Genomic DNA, 22,444 nt, shown 5'->3' on the forward strand with positions numbered 1-22,444 from the left:
CAGGAATACCTTCTCGCTGAGACCAACTCGACGCTCCAATCGGTTAATTTTATCTAACACATAACCAACGGTACGTTGAGGTTTTCTGAGGCATTCATTGCACACCCCTCGATGTGTTTGATTGCCACAATCACCCACGCAACTGGTGGTCGAAAAGTACTGTGAAATCGTACTTTTCTTCGGAACTGTCAACTCGCTTGCCAGAGACGAACCTTTCCCACCGGTGTTGTGCAGCATCAGCGTTTTTCGCGGCATGTCGTTATACCACTGATTAACATCGGCCCCTATCAGCAGCAAGCACCGATTCAGTGGTGGAATGATTGCCTTCATTATATAGTAATTCGAGTTTATTTTGAGCCCACTGTCGGCGAGCACTTCATCAGGACTTCTGACTAGGCGAATCAAGGGCACCAGCGGGGGACCATTGATGATAACGTAAGGAACCCGTTCCCCACGGCGTGGCTCTCTGCGAGGATCAGTCAACTTCCAGCGGCGGGAGAGTTCAAGTGCCGGCACGCGAGCTCCCGGTTTGTAACCGCCTTCACCACGAAACTCTTTGGCGAAGATATAATCCTGCAGATTAACACGACCCTCCAGAATTTTGGTAAACTGTCGCAAGGTGTATTGTTTCACTTTGGAAACGTCCCTCGTCTCGAACAGAATGCGAATCACTTTCTCCAACATTTTACCAACCACCGGACAACCGTCGCGGCGAACGGTTTCGATGCCCTTCGCTTCGTATACTGGTTTCTCCTGGTCCACGCTTTCGTACATGAATCCTACGTAGCGTTTTTTAGTCTGGAATGAGGGAATGTGAATGTGGAAAAAAAGTCCCATTTCGAGTGATGTCATAAATTTAATGAAAGAAATTGAGCTAGCTGATAAAAGCACGCGTATTAGGTTGGGGAAAAATAAATCCATTATTTTCTCGGTAGATGGCTGTAGTGATCGATATCTCGTGTAATATTGATCATAACATTTCAGGGTTATGCTCATTTTTTTTTTTTTTTTTTATTAGGCTCATTAGCATTTTAGCTGTAGCAGAACCGGGTTTTAATCGTGTACATGTACATATGTTTATGTTTTCTATGAATTGTAAATTACACGGTAGTTAGTAGTAGCCATTTAGGCGTTAAGTTTTCTGTTCCATTACTATGGTAAATTACACAGTAGTAGCCATTTAGGCGTAAGGGTATTCTTTCTGTTCATCCATTGTTCAGCAGACCGGACAGCGGAGACAGTTGATATTGATCATTGTTGAGTTATTTATAGAACAGCAGCCCGATGTGTCTTGCAGAGCAGAGCAGTTGTATGGATGAATCGATCTTATTTCGACCGTGGATCGATTTCCATCGCTGATGATGGTTGCGTGGACGTAGTTATTCTATAACAACACTAAGATGGTCACAATTGAGGGCCCTGAGTTTGAACTCACGATCGATCGCTTGGTAAGCGAACGCGTAACCAAGTGGCTACGAAGACCCCCCGAGGGTTATGCTCATTGTCAAGGTGCATTTCACAATAAAAAAAACTCTTTTGCTTTTTTTGTTTGTCCCATTCAGTTGTGAGTGTTAACAACAGTTTTTTACAGTTTTTTTTAATAAAGGCGAAAATGCAAGCCAAGTCGCTGAAATTGTGAATGGTGTTTATGGTGCCGATCCAGTAACGTCTAATTACGTGCAAATAATTTCTTTATTTTATTTTTGTTACACTTCTTGACTAGGCCAACCTAGCCAAAGGGGAGACTAGGCTCCTGTTTGCTCGTGCGTTTTAGTCCCGCAGAGGCCTGTATCCTCTGTCAGCGGCGCCGACAGCCCGGTATAGGGCGTATTTGTTGGCGCGTTCTGCGAAGTACTCGCGCAGTTGTCGTACCTGGGCAACACACAGTGCGGAAATGTCGACGATTCCAAATCCCCCTTCTTTGCCTGGTAGTGATACTCCAGTGTCCAGTGTCGATTGAGGACGATGCATTCCGATCTCTTTATATACTTTCGTCATCCTCCTCTCAAGGTTTCTAAGTAAGTTTTGTTCCACTTGACTACTCCAAATCTGAAGGTCAGCAGGGGTGTGTTGAACGCGCGTACCTTGTTCCCTGCGTTGAGAAAAGTCTTTAGGACACAATTCACTCGACTCAAGAACTTATCTCTAAGCTCCGTCTTGATGTCGAAGTGACAAGTCCTCGTGAATCCAAGGAATCTAAGGTATTTGTAAGATTCGCCACGAACCATGTTTCTTATCAACTCGCCGTCGTAGACCTCGTAACCTTCGGATCCGGTAAGCTGTTCCTTCAGCAGATCGACATCAACACTTGTCGAGGCTGAACTCCATGCAGATGTCCCTGCTTATATCTTCGAAAAACCGGATAACTACATCTAGACGCTGACCTCCATGTAAAAGGTATGGGTCACTTCTTCGTGAGGGCCGTCGCCTCGACCGTTTTCATAGGCTTCTTACTGAGGGGGTTCAGTGCCAGACAAAACCAAAGCGGTCTGAAAAAGTCGCCTTGGAATATCCCCCTCTTTATTTGCAGAGCTCAAGACTGTAACACATTTTCCTCATCACTGAGATATAGAGACGTACGCCACTGTCTCGTCGTATGCTGCAAGAATCCAACCCAATTTTATAGATCTCCAATACCCGGACGAGAAACGAGTGAGGTATGGAATCTTGGCTTTCCTTTAGTCGATATATGCCATGCTGGGGTACCAATGATTATATACCGCTTGTCCGATTATAGTTGCGTCGATAATGGCCTGGTTTCGCCAGCCATGCGTATTTCTCTTGCATCCTTTCTGTTGAACCAAAAACAGGAAGTGGGTTATATCTATGGTATAACCGCAAGGGTGACGTAGGACTATCGTTGATTTAGAGATCATTTGTATGAAGTTGAATCTGAATTCATTCTGAATGAATGAATATTTGGAGAACTTCGAAAACGAGAGCGTTACGTTGGAGGCACAAGGTTTTATGCATCCAATATTGGATACGGAAATATCCTACTGATGGGGAAGAATAATCTTCAGAAGCTATCCTGTTGATTGCGATTGATTGAAAAATCACAAAACCTAATGTATTTGGTCACAGTGTTACATGGATAGAAAACATTAAAATAAACTCTTTCATATGAATGTAATTTTAAATTCCCAGAGGAACTGGCAGATTATTTTCAGTAACGATTAGATATTTCCACATTTTCCTCGATACTGGAAGCCCACCAGTGGTTAATGCTAACTCGATAACCATCTGTTAATAGCACTTGATTGAAACATATTTGGTCACAGCGTTACATGGATAGAAAACATTCAAATAAACTCTTTCACATGAATGTATTTTTAAATTCCTAGAGGAACTGGCAGATTATTTTCCGGATCTTTCTCGATCCAAACGGAAAGAATTCCGTGCGTGTATGTGTGTGTGTAGCGGCTGCTTCGAGATCTTCCCGGGGAACCGTTTGTAGCATCACTCTCCTCCTGATGGATTCCCTTCTGGCCTAAGGTGCACAAACAGGCTGTTGGTGACACCGTTCATCCGCGCTTTCATGATAAATGAAGAGCTTCACCACAACAGCGACAACATGCTCCAATCGCTGTTCAATTAGAACTGAGTGGATTTCCGAGCGGCGCTCGCTTATATACCGATTGGTGATTTCAATAGCCTATTTTGAAAGCAAATTTAAGACTATTGAAACAAGTTTTCGGATCAGAAAATAACAAGTATAGAACGCGTAGACATTTTATCTTTCGAATGAAGTGTTTATCATACCATTTCGTTCAGTTATTTAGGAGCTATTAACACTCAAAATCTCGGTCTCCGGCGTAACGCTTTCGTTTTCGAAACTTTGATTTTACACCCCGGTATAGAAATGAAAGACGTAGTCCTACGTCAAAACTGATTTATTTAATTTCACAATAAATATGGTAACAGTCAAAAGGAATACATTTTTATTAAATACACGCCTGCACAATTCTGAGGTCGAACATGGAAGAAAGTACTACATTCCTATATTTTGATTTCACATCATAGCAGGACAATAGACAATTGTTGAAGGTTGTATCTGTGTGATGTTCTGCGCTGGATTAGGTTGCAATGATTCGACAACGTCGTTACACGCACGTAAGGTCGATATGCAACACTTTCTGTTCTTCTGCGATGATGTGATGTTGTTCGCAGTGAGTAAAAATGTTGGCAGTTATGATGCTGCTTAGTATTTGTACAGACTCGATAGGCACGTTATCGATCTGTACTTTGATGGGTTCAATGTGCTGCTGTCTTTCGGGAGGAGAAAGATGACGCCACGGGTGGCGGATTCAAGAAGGTTGTGTGGGCCACGTAACATCTTGTTGAAACACTCGGCTATCTTTGGATGTGCGACGGTCAGTTCCTTGTGCCAGATGTTCTGAACATCATCGGGGCCCGGTTCTGGCCAGTTCCTTAGGTACCGCAAAGGCTTCGCGTTCTCTCCGACGATGGTAGCTGGAATCTCTCTAATTTTACCACAAGTCTTCTCCTCCCATTTTGACCACATTTGCTCGTCGCGATGTTGTACTGGGGTCTCCTAAATACCAGCCCAGAAGTTCGTCACATCGCTAATATTTGGCAATCCTTCGCTGTAGTCCGGCTTCTCGTTGCTTATTTGGTTGTAGAACGCTTTTTCGTTATCTCTGAACATCCGATTTTGTTCTTGGCGCTTTGCAGAGTCAGAGTAACGATTCAGCCGTTTCGATAAGACGTTCAATTACTGTACTAGCGAGTCGAGTTTTTTCCGTCAGTTAGTGAGCTCCCAGCTGGCGAAGTTCAGTAGGCCGCACGATTACAACAACTTGGCGACATAGACCCTATTCCAGAAAACGAGACGAGCAGACGAGCGCTCGTCTCGTTTGTTTTCATATTCCAGAAGCCGAGCTCGACTAAAAACAGACCGTTTAGCCGCGCTCGTCGATGAATCAGTCGAATCGTCTAGTTTGTTTGATGTGTTTGTTCACCTTGTTGATTGAAAGCATCGGTATTCTTCTGCTCCGCCTTTATCTTCAAAAATTGTTTCACGGCTAAACTAGTATTGCATAAACAATGTATGTTTTCAACTGCAACCATCAAACTCAATTCAGTAATTGCAAGATTTTACATATTTTCAAATGGACCTCTCCCAAACAACACAACCAAATGTAAACATTGAACTCATATCCAGGGATGCTAGATTACTGTTTTGAATATATGAACACGGCACAAAAAGGGTCTTCACATATTGAACGAAAATGAGTAATTCAAAACAACTACTTTATTGGAAATACGTATATATAGATTTAAAACTTTTCTTGATAAATCGTTGATTAGGTGAACAAACATTACCCTCAATAAATCCATAATAACAAAACGTCTGAGTGATAAAACCATATGCTCGAGGAAAAATATCAATGAAACCAAAAGATATATGAAACATATTTCTTTTTGTTATGTTTTTTTAAATATTTTGGCACTGAGAAAAGAGAATCGATTGATCAATTTTAAAACTGTTTGTTGTTTTTCTCAAAACAAAAACATGTCTTCTCATCTGACATCACTGATCATATCGAGAAAAACTGACTGAAGTCTCTCCAGTCTACCAAATAAAACATTTCAATGAAACTCGCGTACTGGAATGGGATATTTTGCTCGTCTCGACAGTGACTGAAGCCGAGACGAAACGAGACGAATTGCTCGTCTCGTTTTCTGGAATAGGGCCCATAATTTCGACGATCTGATGGCTCTGTTGTACGCAATCAGCCTTCAAATTGCGACACGCTTGTATTGGATCCGTTGCTCCAATCTTTTGGCCTCACGCGGTATCCCAAACTTCAAGCTGTGGCCACAACAGCACAGTAATTCTGAGCATCAACCAAATGGAGCGAAAGAACGTGCTCGTTCTTGTGCTTTACTGTACTTGTCAGCCTGCGGGAATGCTACAACTTTGGAATCCTGGGGCGCGACAAAGGGTTCGTGTTGCGAAACTGTGAGATCACCTCGTCGTAATGGAAGATCAAATCGCGAAATAAATGTTGATCTGGCTGTGGGTCTTCCGGCTCAGGGGATTGTACTGTGTCATCCACTGATGCTAATGATTCGCGGGCCCCACTCGCGAATGAATTGCTCTGCCGTACTGAACTTCGTTTCGATACATCGCTTGCTCTGTTTGTTCTGGAGCTTAGTTCTCTTTGCGCCTGCTGCTTGGTCTCGTCGATTTCGGCTTGAGAGAGCATATTGTTGCGTACAATCGCTCCACGCATTCTAATGGAAATTGAAAAGCAGTCAAAATAATTTGATTGTGCAATCTAGTGTTAAAGTTTTGAATTTCACGCAAAATAATGGATTACTTTTTCCCCAACCTAACATTCAGCGATTTATGAGAAGGTTTCTTGAAAGATGAATGTAGTGTGGCTTAAGGTTTAAATATAATAACCTGCAAGATTGACGGCTGGTAAACTTTTTCCAGTTTCAACTTCACCGGTGGTGGATTATCCTTTGTCACAGCGTCAGCAATTTCCTCCCCAATTTTGAACGCATCTTCTTTCGTCCGACCGGGGCAGAGCACAAACAGAGAATCCGTATCACCATACACCACCTTCGCACCCCATCGTTCCGTAGCTTCCACCATCTTGATGGCCCGCTCCAGAGTTTCACGCCCTTTACTGACAACACTATCGCCGACCTCAACGCATGGCATCCGACCGCTGAAATTGGCCGCGGTGTATCCATACGTCACGTTTGCGATGAGCTTCAAGCCAAGCTGGCGGGAATGCAGCACCCGCTGCAGAGCGCTATTCGTTTTGTGCAGTTTCATCGAGGCCTTAACCATCAGTCGTGTCATCAGTATTTCGTTCAGCATTCTTGGCAGGATGCCTTCACGAACGCTCGATTTAGCGAACACAACACCACATGGCGAAACCGTGATGAGATTTTTTTCCACCAAAGCTTTCAGCATCCGAGGTGACAATCGAAGATGGCAAGCGCCAAACTCGAACGGTTCTGCTCTGCAATGAAATCATTTGAATACATCGATTGTTCTGCTGTCCGAACCATTGGATACTTACTGTCCCAAATGCTCCACTCGTCCAAGACATGTCGAAAAGCAATAGTTATACGCGATGATCATACTCGGATACAGACTTTGAAAGTCCAAAACGATCAACGGGTCGGCATAGAACCTAGAGTTTGGCTCCAGAATCAGCGGAAGATATTCTGGCGAGCGCATATGGGCACGCTGCTGTATACTGGGTGAAACCGAAACAAAGTTTCTTGGCTTGGCTATCCTCAACATCATGCTCTCCACCCGGAACTGGGAACCCCTTGAGAGAACCTCGTAAAACTGTATGCCGAAAAGTTTCGCCAACTCTGCGGTCCGTCCGATCAAATCCAACTGTTGTAGCAGCTCCAGGTTTCCATTCACCCGTTCCAGATAGTACTCCAGCACGATCCACTTGGAGTACGACTTATTCCACAACCTCGTCAGATGTCTGAACGAATGACGCGGTACTCGTCGATGTAGGATATGATAGGTAATATTCTCAAAACTGTACGAAGTCAGTGCAATCTCGTGTCTCATCAGGCGCCAAATGTCCAGCAGTATTCTGCCGGGAATCTTCAAACCAGCACTATACTCGTGCATCTCCAGCAGGTCCTGTTCTTCCTCCTCGGAAACCTGTACCTTCTCCGCCGTGGGAACTCTCGACAGCATCTTCATCAGGTTCATCTCCAGCACATAACCGCGCTGGATAACGAAGCCCCAGGAAGCCTGCTCAATTTCGTATCCAGCAAATATATCCGGATCCCAGAAGGATATCAATGTCAGAAATTTTTCATACAACTCTCGCTCGTTTGGTACCGTCACGACATCAGCACTGTAGCTGCAGTTGTTATATGTGAACGGATCGGAACGTTCGCTGTCGGCCGTTCTATGCTCGTGGTTTAGGATAATACCACACACAGAAGGTGCCCGTCGGTGTCCCTCGGGGACGTCATTATGGATGCGATAGAAAATGGCAGAGATTGGATCGATTGCCGGGTTAGGTCGTAAATCGGCACGCGTTTGAACGTGAACTTCAACCGACATTATGGTTAGATAATTGTACTGGAATGATGAAAAAGGGGAAAAAGGGGTAAGAATTAGGTGCTTTCTGTTCGTTTTATTCGGGTTACCTTCCCAGGTTATGGTACAGCGTACAATGGTTGACAAATGTGCTCCTGTTTCAAAATATGACCTTGGCCTTGGCTAAAACTGGGTTGACTAGAGCGAACGGATGATTAAAGCAGCAAATGATAGTATTTGAAAATGCAATGAACACGATGATGTGGGTGCTACAGAACGGAAAGTATCACATACAACTTTGTCAAAGAGTTGATGACCCAATATAAGACTTCTCTTCGATGCACTTAAAATGCACTTTTTTTGACGTAGGACTACGTCTTACATTAAAGGTGCCAAATCAGAAAACAGGAGATAAAGTTAACGTTAATAACTATTTTTGCCGCGAACGGATTTTAATAATTTGCATACCAATCGAATCGGATTTTTCTAAGATTTGTTTGATATGCTATATATTACAATCCCATAGTATGTATGTGATTTAAATTGATGAAAATTGGAAGCATTCCCATTTCCCCATATATTTGTTCTGTCCATTTGTGCAGAGCTGCCAATAAATCGCCCGAGCAGAGCTGCCAATAACGGCGACTTATGCAGCCGCTAGAATAGAAACAACGAAGGGGGATGGCGAAAAGAAAATATTTGCGAAGTAAACTCCGCCCTTGCATAGTAGCGTATAAGTATTGCATCTCCTCTGAGGAAAATTCTTAGAATCTTTCTGTGCCCGAAACAACACAGGTCGCTTATTCTGCTATGTGCATCTGTTGGACGCGTGTTGAATGGCGATGCACGGAAGATTACTCTCGTTTAATACTATGTGCAATGCGTGCATTGATATAAAGAAACAATTTTAGACATATGACCAATTAGTGTATTGTTTTCGCAAAGGCAAGAAAGAATCATTGCTTCTCGAAATGATTCTACAAAACCACGTAAGCCATTATACCTTTTCAGGGAACTTTTTACTAAAAAGTTATTTATGAAATTTCGACGTATTCAGAAATAATATGCGAAATGATAAACCAACAAATGCGTAGTCCTACGTCCTAAGCGATCGTGTCTCGGATACAACCCATCGAATATTTCAATTATATTATAATTTGCAAATTTTAGTGATCAATAGGTAGCACTCAACAGGAATTTTCACAACGTCATTAACACTAGAGCTACCGACAGTTTTTATATACTTACTTCTACCAAACCAATCATTTGATATTTAGTTGTCAAAATAAAAAAAAGTCAAAGCAAATAAACTATAGTTAGAAAAATCAAAACATTAGAAAATATGAACCCTCCTGTACTCGCGTGCAAAATCATAACTCGTATACTCACGCACAGGGTCACAGACCGAAAGTTGAACTTCTCTGTTATATTGCTATTGTGTATTTTTTAGGCTTCATTGGTATTTATGTGAAGCATAGGGTATAATTGATGAAAAAACTCCAGAAAATATGTTTTCTTCGTCCGCATTCAGTTTCATTAGTCATCTAATTCAGCCTCCTCAAAACAGAGTATTTTTTATGCTCCAACACAAATAACGAAATTCGACTTTTTCCTGTTGTTAATTAAAAGTATGTAGCTGAATATAATTCATGAAAATATAAAGAGCTATAAAATAACATAAAAACGTATTAATCGATTGTGGTTTTATTGGAGTAAAAATCAGAACATACCATGACTGCATGCTCGAAACAAACATATTTTTTACATTTCATGCAGTAGTAGCAGGATTGGGCGTTCTCGGATCGATTCTTAGAAGATCGTTTTTTTAATTCCGATTTCCGATTTATGGATCGATCTTTTGTACTCGAGAAAATGGATTTTTTCGTTTTCGATCTCAGAATTTTTTTTTGTAAATTAGTTTTTCAGTACAAATCGATTTTTTATTTATTTATTTATTTAATCGTTATCAACAGGCGGAATTTCGCCCTAATGATATTAATGAAAACTACGTATTTGTTCAGAAAAATTTTGCCGAACCGCATTCCTTGAGTAGTGGAAGTCGAAGTTAGAGGCTACTCTGTTGAACAGACGTTGAAGACCCAATATGGCTGAGTTGTATCCATGATTGGTACGACGAAAAGGAACTCGGAGGAAAGCGTGGTCACGCAAAGTTCGAGATTGAACCAGAAGGTTGATGTTCTCCAGAATAACTGGGCATTCTGTCCTAGCCAATAGCACATCATATACAAATAAGGCGCGGTTCACATCCCTTCGCACCTGCAACGTGTCAAGAGCCATTAGTTGGCACCGGCTTTCATAGCTAGGTAGCTGATGGGGGTTACTCCAGGGTAAGGCGAACCGGACAAATCGCTTTTGTACAGCTTCGATTCTGTTGACTCCGTTCAGATAGTGCGGATTCCAAATTACTGAACAGTATTCAAGGCTTGAACGAACTAGAGCGCTGAACATAGATTTGAGGCAGTGTACATTGATGAAATCTCTCGCAGTGCGCATGATGAATCCAAGACTACGGGAAGCTTTTCCAACCACGTAGTTGGCGTGAGTTTTGAAATTCAGTTTACAGTCTAAATACACTCCTAGATCCTTCACGCAGTCAAGTTTAGTTAGAGGAGCATCGTCGAGAGAATAGTTGTAGCGAATAGGATCTTTTCTTCTTGTGAAAGTTATCATGGAACATTTGCTTGGATTCAGTGTCATACGATTTTCCACGCACCATTTCTGGAAAATTTCAAGCTGTTGTTGAAGAAAGAAGGCATCAGCCTCCGAGTTAACGTGGAAAAATATTTTCATATCATCGGCGAATGAAAGATGAGGGCCCTCCAGGACGAAATTTACGTCATTAAAATAGATGAGAAATATCAGAGGGTCGAGATGACTCCCCTGAGGTATTCCTGATGTAACAGGGAATTCTGCGGAGAAACAATCGCCTATTTTAACCGCGAGAGAGCGTCCGATCAAATATGATGTTAGCCAATGTAGAACATTGCCGCTGAAGCCAAGCTTATCCAATTTAACCACCGTAATGTCATGGTTGATTTTATCAAAGGCGGCGGACAGGTCCGTGTAAATCGCATCCGTTTGGGACATACCTCCGGACATTCCGTCAGCAATATATGTCGTAAACGAAAGAATATTCGTTGTGGTGGAACGCTTCGGCATGAAACCATGTTGATCGATAGATATGTAATGTTTACAGTGAGTGAAAATCGATTCGATGACTACAAGCTCAAACAATTTAGAAACCGCGTTCAGAGCGGAGATACCTCGGTAGTTGTCGACTATCGTAGTTGTCTTCTATCGCCTTTTTCATGAACGGGGAAAATGTGAGCCTTCTTCCAAAGCGTTGGGAAGATGCCTTTTGTCATGAAAGATTGAACAATAAGCAATAAGCTACAATAAAGATCGCCCAATCCTAAGTTGTAGCGTGTTTTTCGGGTCTTTTATGGAAAAGAAGAATGTATAACGACCTTCTAGATAATTGCCAGATGATAAAGGTTCTGGAATATAATGTTTCCATATTTCTAATATTATTTGTCTCTATATTCTTGGTAAACTAAGAATTAATGCCTTTTTTTAGATTGGGCAAAAAAAATGATATAAAAGAATTTCTAGGAACTTCCTTTTCTTTTTATTGTTTTCTTGTCGATTTTTATAATGAACAATTATAAAAAATATCCCCGAAAGCGAAACTGTGAAAATAACCATGAGCCACCGATTAGTTTATAGTTTACTGTTTACAATTTACAATTATATTCAATAAATATTCCACGCCACTAACATTAATTTATACATTACATTCAATAATATTCTAGAATATGAAAAAGACACTTGTCCAAAAAAATAACTCTTATACTCGCGTCGGTGTCTCAGTCCGAAAGTTTTAAAAAAGTGACACACGTCCCCTTCTTACCAACACATGCGATACGTTAAACGATGACGAACGACGAATGACGAAGCTAGAGAGAATCGCAAAGTCGTAGTGTTGATATTTTCTGAGAAATGAACGAATTATTGATTTCTCGGTCTGATAGACCTATGCGCGAGTATAGGAGTGTTAAATAAAATTTCAAGACAAAATCTTCTACACCCAAACTTGCGTTGACATAAAACATATCATCTTCGGCAGAAAAAATGCATTTTCATGTGCTGAAGGGTGAAATGAACAAATAAAAGCACTTTTTTTAAATGTTTGTATGTATGGGAGCAGACAATGTCCTGCTCTCAGACTGAACGTCAGCTTGGGATTGTACCCAAAAAAAAAGTCCAAACGATGTCAAACGGAGATCAAACCAAGGACGGCCGGACTTATGTATGTGACAAACTTTGCCAGGCAAAGTATGCGAGAAGCTTTAATGCGTGCTTATTTGAAATGTGTCTTTTGTTTCGATCGCTCATGTTGCTCTAATATTACTATGGCAATATTAGTATAAATGGTACAAATGCTGTACCAGTATGGGAGAGTAGCAAATTTTCTGTTATTTTTAAGATTATTCAATGTAAAAAATCAGGATGCCAATCGGGATGTGTTGAAAGTTAATTTACAGTGTAGTGTTAAAGAAGCACACCGGATTTGCTCCAATCTCGCAACAAATGCACAAGTTGCTCTGAGATGTATCTGCTTCTGTAGCAGTGAACTTCTACAAATATTCGATAAAATCTCAGCAAGAGCTAATGCTATTAGTCGGAATAAATGAAGTTTTATGACGTTTTCGTTTGTTAGTTTGGCTGAGCTTGAGCTTGAGCTTGAGAAGAATGTACACTTCGTAGTTGCTTTGAACAAGCGAAATTGCACAAAGAACACACTGCGGAGAGAAAAGAATCAGGATTCACTGAGGTAAGTGATGTGATCACGTAAACGCAAATTATTAATTACACGACAGAACGAAATCCGGAAAAAATTATGTATCACAACACGCAGCAGAAATTTAGTTTTAGATAACATGAGAAATAAAACTTGTAAAATTATTTGCACTGGCTATATAGCCTATTTATCACGCACAATTTTTATCGAACTACAATCACGACAACGGAGGGTTGTCTTTGATAAACCTAAAGAGTCCCTTACACGATAAATAATAATGACACTAATTCATCAGAATGACAATAACAATGATCGTGTAAGGTTGAAAAAATTTATATAACGGGCAATATTGATGCAAATCCAGATTTTCTGATCTCGCTCCATCATTTCTGTAATAGGGCAGGGACACTATCATTCGTGGGGTCCAGGATACTGTGCGACATCTTGCGTTAAAATCTATGTTTGTGAGGGCCCAAAAGAATTTTAAATTTCTAAAATTTGAATGAAAGTTATTACTTGTTGTTACTTGAATGCATAAAACACGTGGCACTCAACCTTACCTAATACATTTTCTATGTTTTTTCTGAAATCCCCACTAAAATTCATTATTATAAAATAAAATTATATCCGGATATCATTTTAGTTCAAGTTTTTTTCACCATTTGCGGAAAACCCTGTTACCGTACTACATAGAGCACCATATTTGATGCGAAAAAAATGATTTTCATTTATATTTATTGATGGTAATGGTTACTATGATAAAATAAAGTTTTAAATTGTTAATAGATCAATGAAAAACATTTTAAAATGTTTTATTTTATGCTCATAACATATTATTCAGAACCTTCTTCATCCATTCCTGAAAGACATTATATAAACAGATCAAATTGTTGGAATTCTAATTAGAAATCATTATTAGAAACAAGTTTCAAGTTTTTTTCATTGTTTGCAGAAAACCTTTCAAATTATTGATGGGGATGTTTATTTGATACAATAAATTTAATTTTCATTGATAATTTTCATTTCGAAAATGTGTTGATTTCTCTTACGACCATGAATGCTAGAGTTGCTGTATTCCTGCAAACGATGAGAATGATCGTGTAGGGTTGAAGAATGATGATAATGCGGAATGGAAAGATTCTTGCTCTTATTGTCATTACTTATAATGTGGATGCTACTGATCGTGTTAGGGCCGCTTAAGAAATTACCCGAGAAAATTCCTGTAGAACGAATCGGACCAGCCCTATTCCGCTTCCGTTATTTATCGAGCGTACTCTTTACTGCAATCGCGACGGCTGAGAATTGTCCTTGGGAAACCTGAGATAGTAACCGCAAGAACTCCTCTAAAACACATAAGACTCCCGATATATTTAATTATTTCTCGCGCGTACTTTTTATCGAATTACAATCACGACGACGGAGAGATATCTTTGGGAAACCTGAGAAGGTAACCAAGAGAGCTCAATTAAAACCAATCGATCTGGCAATATTTCCCGTTACTCTTTATCAAACTTTGATTGCGAAATTCTATTCAGAAAACCTGAGAGGGTAACCATTACGACCAGCGATATATTCCGTTATTCATCGCGTGCAGTGTTCATCGAATTACAATCGTGGCAGCGGAGTTTAGGTTTAGGAAACCTAAGAAGGTAACCGAGAATAAAAAAGGTAAAAAAACTTTCTAAGTTAAACGGTTAAACATAATAATAATACAAATAATGTACTAAAAGCTTAAAAATAATTAGGCTAGTAGCAGTTAGTGATGTTTGCATACTTACGCAAAATTTTGTCTACATTACGATCGTGTCAAATTGACACATATCCGTGCAGATAGGTATACCACATAGATAACTTCAATATTTCAAACCATCAAAAAACATCAATATATATTTACCTTGATCAATGCATAAAAGTCATAACAAGAGCTGGAACAAAAATGCGTCAAAATGACGGTCCCGTAAACGGAGTGTTAAGGGAGTATGCGACGGTGCGTTGTCATGGTGGTACAGAACTTTTTTCTTCGTCATATGGGGCCGTTTTTTCTCTATTTCGTCGTTCAGTTTGTCCAATAACGTTGCATAATGCTCTCCGGTAATTGTTTTTCCCTTCCCTTCGATGAAGATTATGGCATGCGCATCCCAAAAAACAAAGGCTAAAACCGCTTTAACCGACTTCCATGGCTTGTCAGTCACTCTGCAGACTGCCTATTGAACTCAGAAGTGTGGTAATGGATCCACGTTTCATCCATTGTCACAAAACGTCGAAAAAAATTCAATCGATAACGCTTCAACAACGCCAAATCGGCTGTTGGACGATCAACAAACGCGGCACCGATCGCGCGGAGCTTTTTCATATCCAAAATGTCGTGCAAAATTTATCCCACTCGTTTTTTTTTTCAAATGCCTCAGCTAACTCGCGTAACTTCACTTTACGATCGTTCAAAACGATTCGATGCACTTATCTTACGATTTTTGGATTCGTAGACTCTTTGGCCGGAGCGAGATGCATCTGCGGTGCTTGTACGGCCCATTTTAAATTCACTAAACCACCGATAAACTGTTGTTCTCGATGAAACAAAAGTGAAATAACATTTCGTCAATAAGTGCATTGATTGTTCAGTGGTTTATCCCATCAAAAAAATGTTTTATCAAAATACGATATTCCTTTTTTTTTCATTTTCTATACGAATGCTCAGGTAGTTACACTTTTTTTTATAAAGAATGATGATGGTCCCACCTCTTTCCCCTACATAGATTTGAGCTGGACGAGTTATCTTGTGGATAATTATATGGAGGAGTTTCTTTGTAATATCAAATCAACCAGTAAGCTAGTTAAAAACAAAAAACGGTCCGGTTGTACCACTGGCATAGATTGTTTATCAAAAGAACAAGTAAGGGCATTATCTAAACGCTAAATATTCCATGGCATGTCAAGAGAATTTCCAATCCGGGAAGACACTTGACCGATCGGGAATCGAACCCAATGCCTATATCAGCATTAGCCATGAATTTACAAGGGATTTCCCGCTTTACTAGATTCCCGAGAACGATCTACTAATGCGATCGCTTTCGAGTCCAGACAGCTGAGCAACCCCGAGCCTAATTCTAGCCGACACTTCAGGCCCAGTAACTCTCCCAAGGCATGTCAAGAGAATTTCCAACCCGGGAAGACCCTTGACCGATCAGGAATTGAACCTAATACCTATGTCAGTACCAGCCTTGAATTTACAAAGGAAATCCCGCTTTACTGGATACCCGACAACGATCTGTTAATCGTTTTCGAGACCAGACAGCTGAGCAAACCTAAGCCTAATTCCAGTCGATACTTCAGGCGCTTCATTCAACCTGGGGTATAATCGCGTCAATCTGAATCTGCAATGAGATCTGCCACAACACAGAAAGATCTCGTCAATCATCTGTCAAAAGGATAAATTTACAAGTATTCCGGTTGAGCTATCCCTAGCTTCTTTTCAGTTTCCACTTTCAATCCCTTGGAATGGATCGATCTTATTAAACAAAACAAAAACAAAGAAAAAAATCACTTTTGCCAATGTTCAATTTCAAATTTTACTATGCCGGTTCACGCGCGCGATGCTCAAACTCTTGTAGACTTCACAATTATTTTTAAACTAATCTAATAACTAAAATTATTAAAAATTGGAGAAAAAAAAAACAACATACCATCATCATCATAGTCTAAAGATAAAAAAACACACACACATGCACCTACACCTAAAACAGTACTCTATTCATTATGTAATAATGATGACGGTCCCACTTTATTTTCCTACAACGATTTGAGCTGGACGAATTTTCTTTGATAACTATATATATATATATATATATATATATATATATATATATATATATATATATATATATATATATATATATATATATATATATATATATATATATATATATATATATATATATATATATATATATGGATTTCTTTTATAATACAAACAAAACCAGTATATTATTAGTTAAGAGCATATACATAGATTGTCACTCGAAAGAGCAAGTAAAGGCATTACATGAACGCTAGATATTCCAAGGCATGTCAAGAGAATTTCCAATCCGGGAAGACCCTTGACCGAGCAGGAATCGAACCTAATACCTATATCCATACCAGCTTTCAATTTACAAAGGAAATCCCGCTTTACTGGATACCCGACAACGATCTGTTAATCGTTTTCGAGACCAGACAGCTGAGCAAACCTAAGCCTAATTCCATCCGATACTTCAGGCCCTTCATTCAAACTGGGGTATAATCGCTTCAATCTGAATCTGCAATGAGATCTGCCACAACACAGAAAGATCTCGTCAATCATCTGTAAAAAAGAAAAATTTACAAGAATTCCGGTTGAGCTCTCCCTAGCTTGTTCGCAATTTCCACTTTCAATCCCTTAGAATATGATTTTATTAAAAACAGAACCATTTTTTTAGCCAATGCTCAATGTTAAGCTTCTCTATGCCGTTTCACGTGCACGATGCTCAAACTGTTGTGGACTACTCGAAATGTATAAAAAAAAATAAATAAATTAAAAACGAGTACAAACAAATAAAATACCACCATCATCATAGTCTAATGATAAAAAAGACAAAAACAACTGTAGTTTGTAAACAAATAAACGAAATGTCATGAAACTTCACACATAAGCTAGTGACAGATGAGCCTCTCGAAATGAATGTTGTTCATTTTTAAATGAATCTTGTTCATTTTTAGTGGCGCCATCCGTTGAAAAATCCCGGGACTTTTCAGCCCATGTAGTATTCCAGTAATGATGAACCGAGATCAGAAAATCCAAATTTTCTTCATCATTGCCAGTCATTCCAATTTTGTGGAATTGAACTAATGTCAATACGAATGATCGTGTAAGTCGTCTCAATGGAATCGCGACTTATCGAAACAAATTGAGACATATCATATCCTTATGTATTGTTTACTGAGGGCAAGAATGAATTATCAATCAACAATCTTTTACATAAACACACAATCGTTGGCTTTTTTAGGAATCATTAAAACTTTCTACTGAAGAGTTATTTCTGAAATTTCAATGCATTCTAAAATAATATCCGAAGTTATAACAAGCGAATAGAATAAAATAATTTCGTAGTCTTACTTCAACAATGCGGTCATGTCGTATACATGTGTCATGTGTACATTACTTCGAAACTGACATCGTGTTATCGAGAACGTATCATCCAGTTGCCAGAAAGACGTGAAAAAGTTGAAGAAACCATTTTCTCCCAATAAATGCTTTTCCTCAGACGAAAGATACCTCTTATAAGAAAAATAATCTCAGACTAATGAGATTTAGTTTTAGAGTCGTGGTTTTCCGCGAACCATGTATGTAAAACTCATGTTCTTTCCTTGTTTGTATTCCAAAGGATTTAAGCTTTGCAGTTCATTCGTCCATTCATTAATCACCTTAAACCTGAGAGAATAGTACTTCATAATAAAACGAATTTCATTTTTTTCATTTAAGCAATTGTATCGTTAGGACACAATTGGAATGGAAGATAAGCGATAAAAGATTCTATCTGAGTCCCAAACCATGAATCTAATCAACCAAAGAGCAGAGAGTTGTCAACCGCATGGATATGATTATATGTAAACAATAAGGACACAGCATGTTTCAGTAAAAACGAGGATACTTATATTACACCGTTCATTTTGAATAAACATACGAGCAGACACTTGGTGTTAATAACATTCATAAGTCTAGCGCTAGTTGGATGTTGTACAAGGTTCAACTTACCTCGCACGTCGCTTTGGCCTGTTGGAGATTTTCGTAGTTAACCTTGAAGCCGTAGGTGTTGTTGTTAGGCGTCGTGGCAGAAATGTTTCCCGTATTGTCCAGCTGTGGGTGACCCTCGCAAAGAAGCCGCTCCTTCATGGATGCCACTTCGGCGCTGTGAGGAATCTGTGAGTTATACAAGAATAATGTTATTCTCATAAGACAAAGGAGGATCGCGGACATACCGTTGTTTGATTGGATGCTGTAACGTTCGGACTTTGGGAGAGATTGCTTTGGTCGGTTATCTGTGAAGCATTAACAGCGTCGTCTTTTATCTCTTCTTGTTGCCCAGGCTCGATACTTTGAGATGAAACTTCATCAATGGCCATACTTTTTTCTTCAGTACGCGTGGATTCCTTTAACCGTTTAAATGCAACACTTAATGAAAGTCTCGCTTTTGAATGTTTTCTTCTTTTTCTCCTCGCGCTGTAGCTTAACAGTTCCAACCGATCTGCGCCTGAGGCTGTGAAAACAGCTGGCGAGGCACTTCCTGGTGAATGTTTCGTATTCATCGAAAAAATTTGCGATACAAGGGTTTTCCTCTCGCTACCACCCTGTTCATAATCATCCGTAATCAGGGAACTCAGATTGAGTGTGCTTTCGGGGTCAATTTTGTTCCTCGGCTTGGCATCATCCGTGAGCTCCCCACTCATAATTGCTTGCATCTTTTTTATTTTGATTGGACTGTCCTGCTCGATGGCAGCTTCGTCGGCCTTAATACTTCCCACTGCTTTGAGCCAAACTTTGGCTTCGTGTTTGGTGGGTGGTTTTGCCGCAGGATGAATAATTACGGCTCGTTCGGATGCAAGCAGTTCCTTGATTCGGCCACTACTCACGCGAGAGTGAGATTCTCCCAAAATTTGGTTCAGACTTTCGCCGTAAACAAGTCTCAATTTCTCATACCGGGCTTGATTAATCGACCCAAGGCCACTAACAACACTCTTGAACTCTTCCATGTCATTCAAATTGTTCCCTGCGATGTGCAAAACAACGTTACCCACTTCCTTCCGGCCGGTTACATCGGCGGGATTGCTGTAGAAAGGTTCTTGGTTCACCACTTGTGGTATCTGGAATTCCTGCAATGCTCGCAACGCATCTTCCATCGAAGGTGGATTTTCTTTCAGCGTTATAATAGCTTTCGGATCCTTCTCAGCCATGGGAAATTTGAGAGGCTCAACCATGCTTTCGTCGGTCTCAGATCCCATTTCGTCGAAATCGTCAAACGTAAGCGTTGGTTCGTAGAAACTTTTGATCCTGAGATCATCCTCATCCTCTTCATCTTCCACGCTATCTGTTACGACCATTGGCGAACCGTCAATCGGTAATCGATTGTGTTGGGGTGAAAATGACTCAATTTGACTCGCATCCTGGGAAATTTCGGGTAGCTCGTGAGTTTTCTGGCTCGCAGACGAACGAGACTCTTCATCTGTCACAAGAACAACCTCAGACCCACTAGAAATATCGATCGTCTCGATCGCACCATTCGTTTTGCCGTTCCTTTCCGGCTTCAGATCCTTCATCTGCTGTTCGCTGAGTGGCTTCAGAAGAACTTTCGGTGATAATTTTATAATGTTCTGGAAGTTCTGCGAGAGAACCACATCGATCTCGGGTTCCGGCTCGGGAGTGGGTGGACGTTTGGGAATTTTCCACCCACCGCCTCTTGGTTTGTTCTTCTTTGGTCGACCCCGACGCTTGGGTGCCGAAATACGCGACAGTCCCTCTTGGGGATCCCAGTTGTTGGCTATATCGTACTCTCGGGCCAGCCGAAATTCATCGTACGGCGAAGAGTCTCGTTTGGAGTCCTTAATCGGCGATTCACGTGGTGGAAGCCGATAACTGGATAAATCAATCTTTGATAATCTGACTTTAGCTTCCTTGAGGGGTGGCATCTCGTTATTCTTGGGAGCTCCGTTCGTTAGTGTCCCGACGGATTTGGACTGTCCCAGTTTTATCTGCTTGCTTGCTCGAGGCGATAAAGACGCCGAAATCGATCCATTCGTGAGTACTCGTTTTTTCGGACCGTGGCCATTTTGTTGTTTCAATTCTTTTGAATGGCGTAGTCGCTTCCGGAGTGGCTCGTGGCCGTTTGTCTGTACACCGTTGACGCTAACAGTAGCCAGCGATCCATTTTCACGCGTACGTTTCGTCGTCAGAGTGGGGAGATCGCTGTGAGCACCGTCCAGTTGTGGAATCGCGAGAATGTCGTCGTTACTGTCGTTGAGTAAGGCGTTCCTGTAAAATTAAATAAAATGCAATTCAGACAATTTTCATTCCTCGACGATAAATTGGAAGAGACGGACGTTTGATTCCGTGCTCTGACATAGCAATATAGTTCGAACTCGATTATATACAGACTCGATTATATACAATTTTGGACTCGATTTTATACAGTTTGTAAAAAAATATTCAAATATTAATCCAAGAAAAACTGTAATATTTCAATGTTGGGGTGAAATTTTATTGACTGTCGTAAATGCAATGGAGTAACAATCGTGATTTTTGACGAATTTGATTGAATTCCCACCAGGAATTGTTGGTATCGATATTGCAGTGAAATTAAGAAAAGATAGGAGCTGGATGTTAAAGAATATATTGTAAAGCGGGTTGAGAGCTCCAATTTAGCTGATAGAAACAATAAAGCTTATTATGAATTTTTCGGTTGAAATTAATAATAACCCCTTCAAAACCACTATTTTTAAGTTTTAAGGTTTATTGAAAACCTTGCCACTAACGGAGCATGTGGAGTACCAGGGCGCCCTCCACAGTACTTTGTGTCCCTACCGCATTAAGTTGGTCACTGATGCAGCTAACATTCTTTACCGTGCAAATCGTGAGACCTTTATGAATAATCCCAACAAACAAGACAATTCGTGTTCCGACAACACGAAATCTCTAAACTCCAAAAACTTTGGAAATCTGAGGTCTTCTGGAACTAGTGGCGCTAAATTTGTGGTTCCACGCAAAGAAAAGTCATCAAGGATTCTGGTAAAAAGAAGCTTCTACGCGGTGAACCTTAGAAATCCGCGAAGCTTGACAACCTGGCAGTTCCTGGGCCAAGCGGTACAGACTCAGCGATTACCGCAAGAGGTTTAGGAACTTCGATCAAGCTTTGCGAAAAAGATAGGATTCCGACTATTTCAAATGAACCAAACGAGCGGTTGAAACTAAAGCAGAACACTAAGGTTCTGTAAATAAACTTCCATCACCCCAAAGTAGCGTCGAGTGTGCTGTCTAGGAGTTTTATCAAAGACCCAATGGATTGAGCTCTAATTCAAGAGCCTTGATTTCCCAAGAACTGCTGTCTTAGTAAATGCAAACATTAAATGCTTTGCTATAACTGAGTTCATTAGACGAGACATCGTCGGGATCAGAATTGAGATATCAACCGCCAAGGGAAGATCCGGCATAATAATGGCGTCAGCTTATTTTCCTGCCGATGTCCCTGAGCCTCCTCCCCATGAAGTTGCAGCGTTCGTAAATTACTCTATAGAAGTCATCGCTCATCACACTTTGTGGGGTAGTTCTGACATAAACATTCGAGCCGAATGTCTCTTCGAATTTCTCTCTTCGAACAATACTGACATTGCCAATAAAGGCAATGAACCAACGTTTACAAATCAGACATCAGACATCAGACAAGAAGTCCTAGACCTAACACTGTGTAGTCCGGCAATTTCGGGGAAAATACACAACTGGCACGTTTCGGAAGAGGCGTTTTTGGCTGATCACAGGCACATTATTTTTGAATGAGATGATG

The 22,444-nt window shown here is 40.4% G+C and overlaps 1 protein-coding gene across 2 annotated transcripts in view; it reads right to left on the reverse strand.

The window, feature by feature from the left end:
- Positions 1-22,444, reverse strand: part of LOC129776573 (DNA polymerase zeta catalytic subunit) — a 36,369-nt gene that overhangs the window by 263 nt on the left and 13,662 nt on the right. The window contains exons 4-8 of one of the 2 annotated variants that reach the window (XM_055782295.1): positions 18,873-20,919; positions 18,649-18,813; positions 7,065-8,101; positions 6,434-7,004; positions 10-798 (exon numbers count right to left, since the gene is read on the reverse strand). In XM_055782295.1, the coding sequence (XP_055638270.1) occupies positions 10-798; positions 6,434-7,004; positions 7,065-8,101; positions 18,649-18,813; positions 18,873-20,919 (4,609 nt within the window). Of the gene's footprint in view, positions 1-9; positions 799-3,915; positions 6,262-6,433; positions 7,005-7,064; positions 8,102-18,648; positions 18,814-18,872; positions 20,920-22,444 lie in introns of those variants that run through there. The other variant, XM_055782296.1, reaches the window with a different exon arrangement.

This window comes from Toxorhynchites rutilus, chromosome 3, assembly GCF_029784135.1.
Source record: "Toxorhynchites rutilus septentrionalis strain SRP chromosome 3, ASM2978413v1, whole genome shotgun sequence".
Lineage (NCBI taxonomy): Eukaryota > Metazoa > Arthropoda > Insecta > Diptera > Culicidae > Toxorhynchites > Toxorhynchites rutilus.